The following is a 14,890-nucleotide window of genomic DNA, read 5'->3' as shown; positions in this document are numbered from 1 at the left end:
TATATATTTTGTTTGGGTAAAATTTAAAATAATATTTCAAGTAAAATTTATATATTTTTGTTATATTTGCTTCAGGGTTCACAGAACATTTATAGCCTATTTAGTTAGCATATGTGTAGCATAAAATAAATATTTTATGTTATTGTTTAGTTGTAGTTGTTTTGGGGCCGATTTGTTTGAAAGACATATTGTAAACATACATATCTGGTTATATATAAATACATAAGAAATAAAAAATACGACATTGAACAAATAATGAACTCAATAACTTAAAAATTGTATAAGTAAGTAGCCTAAGGGATTGTGTTTAAACGCTGCATCATTTATTTCTAATTCGATTCATCTTGTGGCGCTCTCGCTCTCATTATAAATCCCTCAAACAATCCACATGGTGCATGTTTGTGATTTGCTGCTGCGCACGCTTTGAACGTGGATCGCACTAGCTCATCCTAATTATGGTTGTAGCTCCTCTTTCTTATATATGGCCTGTTAGCATATACAAATGTCCAGTAGCCTGCCAGTGTATGTTGGATGTTGAATTGGAGTTATGTGGCTATTGTTATTATTCTTGTTGTGGTTGTTGTTGGCAGTGCTCGTTTTGTGTTGCGTGCGCCTGTGGGTCAGCGATCAGCTGTGGCACTAAAACCTTAATGGATTGTACTTACATTTACAACGAATAAAACTACTAATAGAGGGAGGGGGGTTTACATTGAAAAAGCTAAACTACAATACAATTTGATCATGGCTTGATGCTGAATTTAAAAAACAAACTTAAAACTTATAAAACAAATTGACTTTAGATTTCGTATCGTTGCCCGACTGTATCTGTTGCTGTTTATCTGCCTCGCATTTGCTGGCCGCCTTATAATCCTGTACAATTTTATCCATTTCGGATTGGCTCAGTTCAATGGGCTGAATAGAAGCCACCTTCTTGTATCTGCAGTTAGATAGATAATAGAAGAGAGTTTATATTGATGATTCTCTTTAGGCATCATTAATTATTGCTAAACTCACTTGTCCCTATTGTACTTTTCCCGTATGGCCTGCGTGCTTAGCTCTTTGGCCGTCTTATGAGTCTTGCACAGCGGCACAATCACATGCTTCATCTGGTCCAACGAGTATGTGGTTATCTCCTCCAGCTGCGCCGTCCACATCGGCAAGCCCAGAATGTGACGTGCAAATGCCAGCGAAGCAGCCGAAATGAGTGAGGGCAAATATTGCATATACGATTCTCCCTCCAGCAGCGACAGCTCACAAATGTACTACAAGTGTGAGAGTTAGAGAAGAGCTAAATTAATTGCTCCTCTATCGAACAAGTTTGATTGAACACCTACCAAGGTCATGTACTTCAGCTTCTCTGGCATATCGCACAGCACGGCATAGGTGTTGATAAAAACGTACGGCGTGGGCGTGCACAAGTTGAAGGAGAGAATCTTAAGGAACACATTCTCCATGCGCAGCACTTGAGCCTTGGTATAACTGTCGTCAGTGAGAAAGACAAACTCGCCAACATCTGGTGGATAGATCTCCTCATATTTGCTGTCGACAGAAATCAAATATTCTCCATAAGCTGCATACATGAATTTCATATTTATTACTCACGAGGCAATGTACATGGCTGCAGTTCCCACCAATTGCAGCTTGGCACGCTTCACCGACATCTGGCTGAGGAAGCGATCCAAGTATGAGACAGACAAGTACAGTGTCTCCGTGTCCAGTTTGTATTCTTCGGCTACCTCAACCAGCCAGTCAACCAGAATGGTGCGCATCGAGTGATTGATGTCCGTCTGGCGACGCATATACTGAGGCTTGGGACGATGTTTTTTCTGTGAAAGAATAACATCAAGTTGAGCTTAAGTCTTGTCAGCAAGTGTCTATATTCTGCGTAGCTTTATTAATTTACACATTTAATTACATATTGATCTTAACACGTCGTTGAACAGTTTGCTTTATGCTCTCCCCACCCCTCCCTTTGCGCTATGCAAACAAATTGTTTTCGAATTTGTCAGTTTATGCTTCAGCATTTCGGTCTGGGAAACTAAACTCGTTTGGCTTCGTTACCGCCCTCTCCGCCCCTCCTCTTTCAACCATATTAGTAACCTATCGAATTTACCAATTTATGTTTGTATATTGGCTATTTTGTGCTACGTGAGCCACATTTCAATTGAAGAACAAGCCACTCCCTCCAACACACAGAGATTTAGCCAAAAGACGGCAATACGAAACACCATGTATATTAGGTGTTTACCTAATGGGCCATTTAACGATTATGGGACACGCCAAGCGCCAACGCCAGCGCCAGGAAATTGAAGAAATTGTAAATGCATAAAATATGCGAAATGTTTCATTTGGGTTTGAGTAGTTGTGGTAATATAAATTTTTAAGTGAGCAAAAAATTCGAGAAATGTAAATGCATAAAATAGGCGTAATAGCATAGCTGGAATAAATAATAGTATATAGTAATATACCATATAAGAGCTGATAGAGTACATAATGGTAAATCAACTATATAAAGCAGATAGAATATATTTTAGTAGCTACTATATATATTCCGTAAACATTTATATGGAAACCAAGTTGTTGGGGTTGTTTGCAAGGCATTAAGAATTGATTTGTTTTCTAGTGTAACAAACGAACGACCCGGCAACCGGGCAAACAAACTCAACTGAACTCAACAAAGCTTCAAAACCGGTTTGAGCATCAGAAAGTGATATACTTTCACACTGAAAGGGAATACTCGGTGTATATATATATTTTTTTTACATTACGGTAAAGTTTCAGAAACAACGGGGACAAGATGACTCTCAAAATGCCACTGTGCACCAAGGAGGACCTCAGCGAGGCGGTCAAGCTGCAAAAGCGGGCGCAGTACGAGGAGGAGCGCAAGAGCCGCATCTTCAATGCCAGGCAACGCCTATTTGGAGTAAGTACAGGGTATTATTAGGAGCACCCTACATTCGCCATTTCGTTTCTCTTAGCTCGATCTGGATGCCTTGGAGCGTCAGATATTGGAGAAGAAGAAGCAGAGGAGCATGCAGATTGAATGCGATAAGCGCTACGAGGAGCAGGAGCAGCTACAGAAGCGTCTCATAACAGCCAAGGAAAAGGAACTAGAGAAGGAGAAACGCATTGTGGACTCGGATCTCAACTATTATCGCTGTCGCTATCAGCGTTTGGACCAACGTCGCGAATATGATCTGAATGACCCGAACTTTCTCAAGAAAGCAAAGCCGGCTCGCATAGCCGATGATGACATAATGCTTGGCGTATCCAGTGCCCAGATCTTCTATGGTGAGGATCTGCACAGGGGCGAGCGACAGGTGCGGCAGCGTGAGCAACAGCGCGCCTGGCTGGATCAGCAGGTCAAGGAACGCAAGCAGGCGGAAGAGGCGCGCCGCAAGGCCGACAGTGTCTATATAGAGAGTGTGAATTGTCGCGACAAGCACTTGGAGGAAATGGCCAAGTCGGACCATAATATGCGCCATCAGATCACTCATAAAATACGCCAGTACAACATCAATCTGGCCAAGCAGAAGCAGGCCAATCGCGAGCGCGCCAAGCGCGAGACATATGAGGACGACATGGCAGAGATCTACAATATGTTGTCTAGCGATATGCTGACCGAGAATCCGGATGTGGCCCAGTCGCGTCTCAATCCAAACAAAAAGATTGCATTCATGTACCGCGGCATGACTCCGGACGAACTGGCAGAGTTCCGCAAGGGGCAGGAGCAGCAGCTGACCCAGACGCTGCAGCGCAAGACCGAGGTTCAGCTGATGAACAAACAGTGGGAGCAGTATGCTATTAACATGGATCGTACACTTATGCTCAAGCAGATTGAAATGGATCGCAAGCACAAGGAACAGCTGGATGAGTTAGTGCGCGCCAATACCAAACTGGCCGTTGAGCAGGATCAACAGCGCAAGGAAGCGTTGGTGCAGCTCAGCAATGCGGTCTCCGATGAGTTCTACGACCAGTTCAACAAGAACTCACGTTAATTTGTTAGTGCTCTTCGCCGTGCAGCTGAATTGGGTGTGGAATTGTTTCAGCAGCAGATCCTGCGCTTGTGCTGCATCACATTCAAGCTCTGCTGCAGGAGCAGTTCCATGCGAGTTCAACTTGCATCGGGCGAATAACACTTAAATTGAAGTGGAATTCAAAAAAGGTTAATAAAGATTAAATTAAAAGTTGAGTGTTTTGTTTGCAAATAGTTGGATAGATAACATGTTAAATTCGAGCAAAAACGTTAATAGGTGAGACGAATTGGAAATAATAGTTAAACGTCAACTAAAACATGTTAAATTCTAGCCAAAAACAGTAAAGGAGAGAATAAAATACCAGCAAGAAAATACCGCCCAAAAAAAGGGAACATTCCAGACCGATAAAAGTTGAAGCCAAAATGCTTAGAAAATTGTTCAAGTCAATGTTAGGGATGGTAAACATGGCACGTGAGCGCACTTGAAAGGAACGTCGCTGATGTAGAACCCCGTTTGCTGTCACTAATCAACGGGCAAAGAGCGAACCAGGCACACGAAGCAAAGAAAAGAAAAGAAAATAAAAGCAGCGAGGCGAGAAGACAACGTCGTCGTCGTCAACGACACGAGGGTGCAGCAGGCTGTTAGAATGCGCATGTTGTATGCATGAATGTATATATGTGCGAGTGTCTGTGTGCACGCTAGCTGTAGGTAGATTGCTAGGCGCTAAATGAAAAGCAACTTAGCTAAAGTGTGGGACAATGGAAACACTGCGTTACAGGGTATCAGGATCAAGCACATCTAATATTAAATATGTCTCTTTTCCATATCTACCAAGTGATTGGTACTTTGTATTTCAATTAAAGTCTTGTACTTACTTCGCTCTCGCGGAAATTCTCCAATATATCGTGTTGATATTGGACCACCTCGAAGAAGCGCTGACGATCGTTGCGCGGCAAGACAGGACTTTCCAAGAGCGAGATGTCAGCATCGGTTTTGAGATCAGCCATGCCCTCGGCCTGGCTGTTGTCAGATATCTCGGCGCTAATGATGCTAGTCTCGGCCATGGAACGGTCCACAGACATGGGCGATTGCACATCGGTGACGGACATGGGGGTGCCATCCAGATCGTAGCCATGATTTATGGCAAACTCCTTGCGTACTTGCTCGCTATAGAAATTGAGAATGGTCAATTGTAGATATTCAATTGATCCGAAATTTGACTTTTCACTTACAGCTTTTGATCGACAACCTGAATATTCTCTTTGTCGGCTGAAATGGAAAGGGCCGTGCTCCCAATTTGCAACTGCACCTGTGTATGGCTGTTGTCCTCGTAGACGGAGAACGACTTGAATTGCTCCACCACGGGTACAACAACATTTGACTTCTTGGTGGCGCCAAAACAAGCATTTTCATCTACTTTTACCTTGGCAACTTCACGAAAACCCTGCGAAAGAAATAAAATTGAGTACATAGAAGAAAAGTGATGTAAAAGTAACGCAATTACAACATGGTGCCGCAGTGCTAAATGTGTTAGAAAGGGGAAGCCTCATAAAGTTCAGATTGCTATCTCGCTCTATTATTCTTTATTCCCTGTCTGCTCTGGGAAAAATCCTGTTACGTGCGCTGCTCCGCGCAGTCGTCGTTCGCTTTATGTGTTGTTTTTGTTTTGTGTGTGTGCGCGCGCGCCCTTTGCTGGCTTCTCTGCATGTATTTCTCTCTATCTCTCTTTCTTACTCTCTTTTCCTTTTAAACACAGGCAGTGTGCTTCTCTCTGTGTGTGCGTGTGCTCGCTTAGGTGCTGTAATTGCATTTCAATGTATGTATGCCTGTTTGCTTTAATAGCCTTTTTTTTTTGTATTGTTGCTTTTGTCTGATGTCATGCGAAAAAAGCGCGCAAGATTCGCAATTCGACTATGCATTTCTAGGTTAGTTTTGCTGATTAGGCGCGCAATCGCAGCCTTGCAAAACAAACACATGCATATGCATATACTTAACATAATCTGCTGACTTTTACATTAATGTTAAATGTAACTTTTATAATACAATGTGTGTGAGAGGGAAGAGTGATTCAGAAGAGTAACAAGGAAACAGACTCAGACAGACAGACAGACAGGAAAACCCACCACCATTCTGTCTACTGATCGTAGTTCCACCACCAGCTAAGTTGAGCAAGGGGCAGCTGCGCTGGAATACCCAACAGCACACAACAAAATTAGGATGTGAATTGTGATGGAACCTTACCATTTTGCCAGTGGGCACGGGGTTGCTGCGCTGCACATTGCCATGGTTATTGTTGGTATTCAGCACAACCAAATTGGCGCGCGGTGCCAGAGCCTTCTCCTTGCCACCAATTACAGCTAGCGGCTGCTTAACAACACCAGCTCCATTAAGCATTGATGACTTTTCCTTTAGACTCGGCATGCCGGGATTCTCCTTTTCAGTGTTGTCGCGATGTATTTGAAAACTGGCCATTTTATGATATTACGTTTACAAACTTATTTCCGCACGCACAAAATTAATTTAGATGCCTCTATTTGTATCCAAAGGCGCAGACTACTTGCGTGCGCCTTGCTCTCTTCTTCGTCACTAAAAAATGGTGGCTTTATCTGCGCTTCTCTTTATTTTATGTACGCAAGTATAGAGCTGTGTGCGTGAGTATGTGTGTAATTTCGTTTCTTTAACTCAGCTGCTGCGTCGGCGGCTTCGAAACGCCGTCGTTTGTTGAGTCGCTTGCGTTTCGGTTTTTACTCACACTAGCATAAACGCATATGTATGCGTTAGTACGAATGCTCAAAGTCGAACACATTTACACACAGGCAAAATTTATCATAAAAATTTGAAGCACAAATTACATTCAACATTCACGACGCATACGATATATATTATAATACAGTTGACTTTTAATTTTTACAACATTGTTGCGTCTTCGCAGCACTTGAATTTAATTTACATACAAACTCAGCCCGTGCTAACATCAATCTTGATTTGATCTTACGCTTGCACAGTCTGCTTTTTTCTTAGATCCGTCACCGTGTGCGAGTCCCGAAATTATGCTGGACGAACGACCAAAGAGCAAATGATATTTGATTTTTTCCCGGTCAAACAGAAACGAGCTGAGCCATTCGCTGTTCTTTTCGATAGTAAGTAAACTATCGATACATGTATCTGAACGATATATTGTTTGTATAATTTTAGGCCGATATTGTGAGCTTTGGGAATATTCATGTCATATTGTTTATTATTGAATCTACATTAGTTTAATTTGTTTTAATACAAATTCTGCTACTCATCGTAAATATAATACGTTATGTATCGATATATGGCATTAATCTGACTTCAGGCTGTTATTGGAAATAAGAAGTGAGACCGCGGTTTGGGAGTGCTGCCAGATCAATGAATAACAGCCGTTAGATTTTAAATTCTGAAATTGCCTTTTGATTGTTTTCAACTTTTGAACACACATTATTGCAATGATAAAAAAGTGTATTTTAATATTGTAGAAATTATAATATAAGGTTGGCGATACATATATATTCCATACCAATTTACCAAATTAAAACAACAAAATTTCTTTCGTAATCTTCCAACAATGCATTTTCATTTTCTACGATAATGGCTCGGAAAATCTTTAGTCTTGCGTAACTATATATTGTTTTGCGAAAAGAAATGGGAGCGACCTTAAATCAGGTAGCAAAATGGTATCAACTTCTGGTCACAAACGCACACACGCACAAATTATTAGATGTCCAGCCGCCTATGGACTCCCGGCTGTGCAAAAGAAAAACATCTGCCACCCTCTTTGGTTTGTTGCAGGCGCTAAAAGTGTAAGGTTTAAAAACGAACAGAGACTCATACATACATATGCATGTATATGTAAGACGGAAGAACACTGCATTTAATCAATTTCCTAAACCTATATAGAATTAAGTAGTGAAAGTAGATTTTCTTTACATTTCTATTTATTCCAATCGAAGTCTATTGCCAATTGATGATAAATGTGCGAATTTGCATGGGACTCAAGGTGACGCTGAATCTGGAGGCATCACTATCTGCAGTGGCCCGCAGTGGTTCATATGTGGAAGTATAATACTCCACTGTATTTGGCTTAGAGCCATCGTGCTGGAATTTGAATCTCTTCATATCAGCTAGATCCATATTGCCATCCAAAGTTGTTTCGCGTATACCCTTTCCATTCAGCGCATCGAAGATATGACGAATATTAAAGCTTACTGTGTGACCCTCATTGTGATCCATGAAGTTCTCGAAGCGGACCAGGAATTCGCTTGTGGAATAGGGCTCCAGGGTGAGCAGGTTCACCGACTGGGGGAAGTCCGTGAAATCGGGTATGCTCAGGGGTTTCACAACACTGGCTGTGTTTGAGCTACTGAAGAACTTCCAGAAGGGCAAATGGATTTCCTGTTGAGCCAAGCGCTCAGCCACAGTGGGCTTGCTCTCAGCCTCATTTAGGGTGAGGTAAACTTTGCCCCGCGCAATCAAACCCGTTCCGAATTGTGTCTCATTCAGCGCCTCGCCCACACCGAAGGCATCGTCTCTGAGCAGTCGTCGGTGGAGCATCAACTCCAGCTGCCCATTCGCCAAGCTGGAGCCGCCTTGAGCCCGATCGTTGAGCAGAGCGAGACGCTTCTGACTATCCTCCAACGCAATGCGAGCTGTTACTGGATAATAATTCCCACTAACCGACTCGGTCACATTCGGGGTAAAGTACTCCCGCTTATTTAGCTCTCGCTTAATCATCTCGCGTCCATTGGAATCGGTGAAGAAGACACCATTCGAGACGAGGCCGCTCTTGAAGCGCGTCACAATCTCTTTGCCAATGTCATCGTCAATTGGAATCGGTCCAACTAACCATTCGAACTCCACACGATTGACGCCTTCATAGAGGCGAATCACTTGAGAGATCCACTCGTTTACATGCTGATGCACCTCCTTCACCTGAGCACCATCGTACACCGTGTAGGCGATCTTATCGGAGAGGACAGTAACCTCGCCGTCGGGTCTGAATATATAAGCGCCAGACGAACGATTTTGAGCGATGCCGTTGTTACCCATCGCTCCTCTATATATCGCAAAGTTCTGCTCTATGTTCTCCGAGACTCCATTCATGTCGATCGTTTTAAGGTGTCCAGTGCTCTTGACAAATGTCAGCTTGATTTGCTGCAAGTGGGCAAGAGTCATATATATTAATATATGTTATATTATATAGTAAGTCTATGGTCTAATCTATCCGTTTATGAGCATAATAATAATTGCATTTTTAAATATCACTCACTCGCCGTCTCCATTATTTCATCATTTTCAATTTCTCTCTTTCATTTGTACTCTCTGTTCCTCACACTCTCATTCTTTTCCTTTCTTTCATTCTGTTTCTTACTTGCTCTCCATTGAGCTCCTTACCACTCTCTGTTGCTCATTCTCCTTGCTATTTTTCCTCACTCATTCCATCTCTACCTCTCTCTCTCTCTCTTTCTCTCCCTCTCTCTCTCTCTCTCTCTCTCTCTTTATTACTTTCTATACTTTACTATATATCTTTCTCACAGTTTCGCCCCCTCTTCTCCTCTTTCTGACTCTCTCTCCCTTTCCCTCTTGCTTTCTCCTTTACCCATCCTATTCTTTATTTCATTTCCTTCATTCAATTTCTTCCTCGCCTTTCGTCTTGCTCTCATTCATCCACCCACTTTCTCCTTCAGCCCCTTACCGAATTCTGCACAACAAGCTCATCCGTCTCATCTTTAGGCTCAATTCTGTTCCTATCATGCCGTATGGAGTGCACCCTCTCGAAACGCTGAAGAGCCTTGGGACTGGGCATCACACGTATGTAGTAGTTGGCAAGCTTATCCACAGTTGCCTTGAATACCAGCTCATGTTGGGTGTCGTTCGGGCGGTGCTGTATGGAGAGCACTTGCCAGGGCACCGGCACCAGCTCCGAGGGTACAGCGCGACCTATTTAAGAGAATATTTAGGAAAAGTAATTCAAGTAAGTAGATGCCTCCACATACCCCTCTCATCTGTGACCAGGTATTGCTGCTGCTTGACAGGCACACGGACGAACTGGGTCGAGGGATGGGCGAGTGGATTGAAGAGGGTTACAACCACATTGTTGGCATTCTCTCTGGTAAAGGCACAGACGCTGATGTTCAGCTCCAAGCAGCTGTCGAACTGCCCGGTGCTCAGATTCGTGAGCACTCGAAGGGCAGCCCGAGCATTATCCTGGGCATCCACCATGGCATCGGTGAGCAGGCGATCATAGTCGCGGGCCACTGCCTGCTTCTCGGTGCCGGTGATGGCATCGTGATGCTGCATGATGCCCATCACCTGACGCAGCTCATCCAAATCCTCCGTTTGCTCTTCGCTTATCAGCTTGGCAAAGGCGCTGAGCTGTTTGACCGTCTGCAGCAAATGATTGCCATCCCGCTCGAAGCGCTTCTGGGTGGGGCGAGAGGTGAAGTAGCCCGTCCAATAGGAGTGCACGTCGCTCGAGTAGGGAAAGAAATCCAGCTTCTTCTCTGGCCAAGTCAGCTGCATGCGGTGCAGCTCATAGAGGTAGCATGACGGTGTCGAGTAGAAAACATTCACCTTTGAGCCCTCCACTTGACGGGCATTCACATATCTGTAAATAAATCGATTTTAGATTATGATACTCCATAATCGAGACTAGTATTAGTTCATACTTGATAAGCTTGTCCATGTTCTTGAAATTGATTTCTGCGTCCTCGTACTGAAAGTCATCGCCCATGGGCACCATAATGTGCGTAGCCCGGAACGAGTTTGACATCTTCTTCACGTAGCTGATGAAGTCATCAACCCGGGCCTTGACATTGTTATCGTAGCTCTTGCTGTCAATGATCGGCTCATCGCTGCAGAGCAGATCGAAGCAGAAGCCAGGCGGTGCCGAGTAATGGCGGTAGAGCAGTCCGGTAAAGATATCCGAATCACTCAGCGATTCACTCGATTGCCAAATCATTTCCATGGCCACATCATCCAATCTCTTGCTCTTCTCCACATGATCCATGCGGGCAAAGAACTCGCCATTGTAGCCCATCTGGGCGAAGATCGAGGCCATCTCACGGGAGTGGCCAAAGGGATCGATTTGCCAGCCAATGCGAGGACGAGCGCACGAGCCGAAGGTATCATTGAGCAGCCTAAAAGACAGAGAGAGAGAGAGAGTAAGCTCTATTCACTTAGTTGAGATCTCTATTCAGCCTCACTTTAGACCCAATGAGAATTGATCTATAACACTCTGATAGTGCACCGCAGCCTCATCATTCATGCTCCACGCGCCTCCAGTGAACTCCAAGCGGCCTTCATTCACCAACAGTTTAACCAATTGCCGCACAAAATCACTTTGCTCCTCCCACCACTTCCAGAAGAAGGCCGTCTCCACCTGGATGAAACGTCTGTCGGGATTCTTGTGGAGTTCCACGATCACCGAATCGAGTATATACTGTACACCTGCATGCTGTATATTGTTCCTCGATCCGTAATAATACTGATCCACAGTCTTTAGCCAGCCGACATCGTCGTGAGAGTGCGGCACCAAGTGCACATTAATCATATTCGCCTTAGTCGCTGGACAGGCCTGTGGAGCACAGAATATGGATATGCCCCATAGATATATGTATGTAGCAGTTGCTTATGTGAGTCACACACTGTACCTCATAGCCACACTTTGCCTCCGCCGGACTTGAGCTAATCACTAGCACAGCTGCTAGAAGAGCCACGAAACGCATTGCACTCGACTATTCCACAAACGAATCCAATTGAGAACTGAAGCTCAGCCCGAAAGAGCAACAGCTTTTATAAGCGCTCACCAACCATAAAAGTGAAGATAACAGTTACGGATTAACTACTTGTACGATTCGCAGGGGTATTATGTACATACATATATACGAGTAGGGCCAAGTGGGTATTCCAAGTAGCTGATAAGCTCGCTCAATAGTCGCACTTCACTGTGCTTGGATACAATTTGGGGTTCGTCTATAAATTAGGAAGCCTTAAGCATTAGAGACTTTATGAATATTGGTTAATATATATTCATGTATGATTGGAAGTATTTACTTACTACTAATAATTCTACTGTCTACTACTTTTACTTACTTTGCTTCGACTACTTTTACTTTTTGCTACTTACTATTACTATGACTACTCCTACTCCTTATTCTGTTTGCTACTTACTACTACTTTACTACTTTACTTACTACTAATAATTCTACTGTCTACTACTTTTACTTACTTTGCTTCGACTACTTTTACTTTTTGCTACTTACTATTACTATGACTACTCCTACTCTTTATTCTGTTTGCTCTTATTACTACTAATATTAATATAAGTACTCCTACTTTTACTTTCCACTACTTGCCACCATTGTACTACTACTATTTACTATTTACTATTTACTATTTACTACTATTTTTGCTACTAATTCATATTACTTTCTACTACTTACTACCATTGTACTACTACTATTTTTACTATTTACTACTAATTTTGCTACTAGTTCATATTACTTTCTACTACTTACTACCATTGTACTACTATTATTTTTACTATTTACTACTACAATTGCGATTTTTACTACTATTTTTGCTACTAATACATATTACTCTTACATCATAATAACTGTTACTCACTCTTTTATTGCTCACTACTTACTACTATTTATGATTATTTCTATTAATATTAATATCAACCACAATAAAGTGTATTCACAATTCACTGGGCAAATCAAATAGCCAATTGCAACTATTTGACTAGAGGGTCGTTTATTAATCTACTAGTATATACTCCTCTATAGCATTTATGTGAATGTCCGTCGTTGCGATGATAGCGTAATACCGTTATCCCAAGTGGCTATAATAATTATGAAAACACTTAAGAATCTAAAAAATAGTGATAACACCCATTAATCTCTAGATTATTTAAATGAATTTTAATTGATGATTGCGGCAATTCATAATTGATAATTGCGTGTCAAAGTTTTTACTATATTTATGAATTCGCACCAGGTAAATAAATCTATCCGATAAGAGCCCAACCCGCAATACTGCATTGCTTCTAATGAATGTGTATATATGTATTTATATGCATATAACTAGACCAAATCGATAATATTCATACATAAAGTTCTTAAACCTGTGTCAAATTGATTTGTAATTTTTCCGTGATTTGAGGTGTGTTTTATAAAAATCAGTTCGCCATTGAAACAGGCAGAGGTAAGAAGAGCGATAACTGAGATTTTATTTGTACTATAAAATAATATTAATAAACGTGTTATGAAAATTAAAATTAGTACTAAACAAAAATTGCGATTCAGTACATTAAAAAATACAAAATTAATTAAGAAAGAAAATGTTAAAAATTGTATTAACCAAAAATCTGAAAAAAAAAAACAATAACAAAAAGTTGGACGGATGAAAATTATTACTAGAAATAATTAATACAAAAATAATGGAACAAATGTTTAGTATTAAAAATATAATTAACAAAAATAAAAATAAAATACTAAATACTAAAACAAAAATAAAAAAATAATTAAGAATCAAAATTAACAAAATATTTTTAAAAACCTATTTGAATTAAGTATGCAAAGGCTTTGATAATTTATTTGGTATTTATTTTCATATACAAGAAGACAACGCCAATGGATTGGAAAATATATCATTAAAATGGGACTTTATTATAATATGTTTCTTGGTGTCATGGTAATGCTGGCCGTGTACCAGTTATACCAAGAAGTGCAGTATTCAAAGCTCGAAAACAATCCGTTTTCCCATGTGACAACCACACCAGATGAGGAAGAGACTAGCCTGTTCACTGTGGTCTTTCAGTTCCCACCACATCTGTTATACGGTGCGAAACCCCTGTCGCCTGCCTACCTAAGCAGTCAAGGACGCACCGACGTGAGCATTGTACTGGGCGTGCCCACTCTGGACGAGGAAACCGATTCCCATCTGCGTGCGACACTCTACAATCTGATTGAGAACATGAGCGCTGAAGATCAGAGGGATACGCTCATCGTGGTGTACATAGGAGAAGAAGACGAGACGATCGTCGAGCGCATAGTCCAGCAAATCGAGGAGAATTTCGCAGAGCATCTGAAGAGCGGACTCATTGACATCGTAGTACCAGAGGAGAGCTACTATTATCCGTTTTTACAAGAGGACCTGTCGAAGTTGAGCAAACAGAATGTAGACCTTGCCTACCTCATGACCTATGCCCACGCCAAAGGCCAGTTCTATGTCCAGCTGACGGATGCTGTTCTGACCAAACCGAACTTTGTTCGCCATATGCGAAAATTTGCATTAGTACGAATGGCGTTGAACAATCCATTTCAGCCAACATGGTTTCTTTTGGACTTTTTCCCAAATGAATTCGCCGGCAAACTGTTCAAGGGCGAGGAGCTACCCTATTTGATAACCTATCTGCATGTCTTCTACAAAGATATATTGTGGCTCAGATTGATTGAGAACTTCATAACGAGCACACTGTGCCACAAAGGTGCAGAGGAATGCCTGTTACAGATGAGCACATATTGGCAGACCTTTGATATCCCCCTATTCCAGCGATTCGGCAACATGACACTCAGCGAAAAACTGCGCTTGTCGAGCTCAAAAACTTAGCGAATCGATTTGTCTCTCTCTTTCTATCGAACGGAGAGTCAGTTAATACGTTTCTTTCTTAGGATCTAAACTGAATGCGTGAACTTGAGAACTCTAAGAGCAATGATTAATTACTTTTTGGGAAATTTCTATTATTATCCGATATCAAATTATTCATATACAAATAATCGTTTCATTGCATTTGAAAGCATTATAATAACAACTGTTATTTTAAAAATTCTTGAATATAATTTTAGAAATTGCACCAATGCTTTTTTATAATAATATAATATTTT

At 41.7% G+C, this 14,890-nt stretch overlaps 4 protein-coding genes and 1 long non-coding RNA gene across 6 annotated transcripts; 3 read left to right on the top strand and 2 right to left on the bottom strand.

The window, feature by feature from the left end:
- Positions 1-41: 41 nt before the first annotated feature.
- Positions 42-7,038, bottom strand: CycA (cyclin A). The gene is made up of 7 exons (XM_089467486.1): positions 6,219-7,038; positions 5,210-5,421; positions 4,853-5,144; positions 1,603-1,826; positions 1,335-1,539; positions 1,015-1,262; positions 42-937 (listed from the first exon to the last, which is right to left on the bottom strand). The coding sequence occupies exons 1-7, from the start codon at positions 6,447-6,449 to the stop codon at positions 772-774; spliced, it is 1,578 nt and encodes a 525-aa protein (XP_089323612.1). The 5' UTR covers positions 6,450-7,038; the 3' UTR covers positions 42-771.
- LOC149269214 (RIB43A-like with coiled-coils protein 2) lies at positions 2,625-4,192 on the top strand. Its single transcript, XM_089467487.1, has 2 exons — positions 2,625-2,923; positions 2,979-4,192. Exons 1-2 carry the CDS (start codon positions 2,798-2,800, stop codon positions 3,996-3,998), a joined length of 1,146 nt encoding a protein of 381 aa, XP_089323613.1. The 5' UTR covers positions 2,625-2,797; the 3' UTR covers positions 3,999-4,192.
- LOC149269213 (uncharacterized) lies at positions 6,979-7,783 on the top strand. The gene is made up of 2 exons (XR_016269820.1): positions 6,979-7,117; positions 7,173-7,783. It is a non-coding gene; the product is annotated as an uncharacterized LOC149269213 (long non-coding RNA).
- Positions 7,784-7,918: 135 nt separating this feature from the next.
- On the bottom strand, positions 7,919-13,046 carry LOC149269212 (lysosomal alpha-mannosidase-like). Its single transcript, XM_089467478.1, has 7 exons — positions 12,999-13,046; positions 11,651-11,972; positions 11,204-11,574; positions 10,667-11,137; positions 9,995-10,605; positions 9,694-9,938; positions 7,919-9,152 (listed from the first exon to the last, which is right to left on the bottom strand). The coding sequence occupies exons 2-7, from the start codon at positions 11,723-11,725 to the stop codon at positions 7,953-7,955; spliced, it is 2,973 nt and encodes a 990-aa protein (XP_089323604.1). The 5' UTR covers positions 11,726-11,972; positions 12,999-13,046; the 3' UTR covers positions 7,919-7,952.
- Positions 13,047-13,083: 37 nt separating this feature from the next.
- LOC149269211 (alpha-1,3-mannosyl-glycoprotein 4-beta-N-acetylglucosaminyltransferase A-like) lies at positions 13,084-14,859 on the top strand. 2 transcript variants are annotated; one of them, XM_089467488.1, is made up of 2 exons: positions 13,084-13,208; positions 13,628-14,859. In XM_089467488.1, the coding sequence occupies exon 2, from the start codon at positions 13,662-13,664 to the stop codon at positions 14,613-14,615; it is 954 nt and encodes a 317-aa protein (XP_089323614.1). In that variant the 5' UTR covers positions 13,084-13,208; positions 13,628-13,661; the 3' UTR covers positions 14,616-14,859. The 2 variants fall into 2 exon arrangements, with proteins under 2 accessions (XP_089323614.1, XP_089323615.1); XM_089467489.1 differs by having other exon boundaries at positions 13,199-13,208; positions 13,625-14,859.
- Positions 14,860-14,890: the final 31 nt, after the last annotated feature.

This window comes from Drosophila arizonae, chromosome 4 (genome assembly GCF_054131065.1).
Source record: "Drosophila arizonae isolate 15081-1271.41 chromosome 4, UAZ_ARI_1.0, whole genome shotgun sequence".
NCBI classification, from domain to species: domain Eukaryota; kingdom Metazoa; phylum Arthropoda; class Insecta; order Diptera; family Drosophilidae; genus Drosophila; species Drosophila arizonae.
This window is presented reverse-complemented; position numbering and strand designations above follow the sequence as displayed.

Excerpts from the sequence above, each read along its gene's own strand:
- CycA (XM_089467486.1), bottom strand. The coding sequence starts at position 6,449 with ATGGCCAGTTTTCAAATACATCGCGACAACACTGAAAAGGAGAATCCC. Across the intron at positions 5,422-6,218 it reads CCGTGCCCACTGGCAAAATG|GGTTTTCGTGAAGTTGCCAA; the intron begins GTAAGGTTCCAT and ends TTTCTTTCGCAG. Across the intron at positions 1,263-1,334 it reads AGCTGAAGTACATGACCTTG|TACATTTGTGAGCTGTCGCT; the intron begins GTAGGTGTTCAA and ends TCACACTTGTAG.
- LOC149269212 (XM_089467478.1), bottom strand. The coding sequence starts at position 11,725 with ATGCGTTTCGTGGCTCTTCTAGCAGCTGTGCTAGTGATTAGCTCAAGT. Across the intron at positions 10,606-10,666 it reads AACATGGACAAGCTTATCAA|ATATGTGAATGCCCGTCAAG; the intron begins GTATGAACTAAT and ends ATTTATTTACAG. Across the intron at positions 9,939-9,994 it reads CCTGGTCACAGATGAGAGGG|GTCGCGCTGTACCCTCGGAG; the intron begins GTATGTGGAGGC and ends TCTCTTAAATAG.
- LOC149269214 (XM_089467487.1), top strand. The coding sequence starts at position 2,798 with ATGACTCTCAAAATGCCACTGTGCACCAAGGAGGACCTCAGCGAGGCG. Across the intron at positions 2,924-2,978 it reads CCAGGCAACGCCTATTTGGA|CTCGATCTGGATGCCTTGGA; the intron begins GTAAGTACAGGG and ends CGTTTCTCTTAG.
- LOC149269211 (XM_089467488.1), top strand. The coding sequence starts at position 13,662 with ATGGGACTTTATTATAATATGTTTCTTGGTGTCATGGTAATGCTGGCC.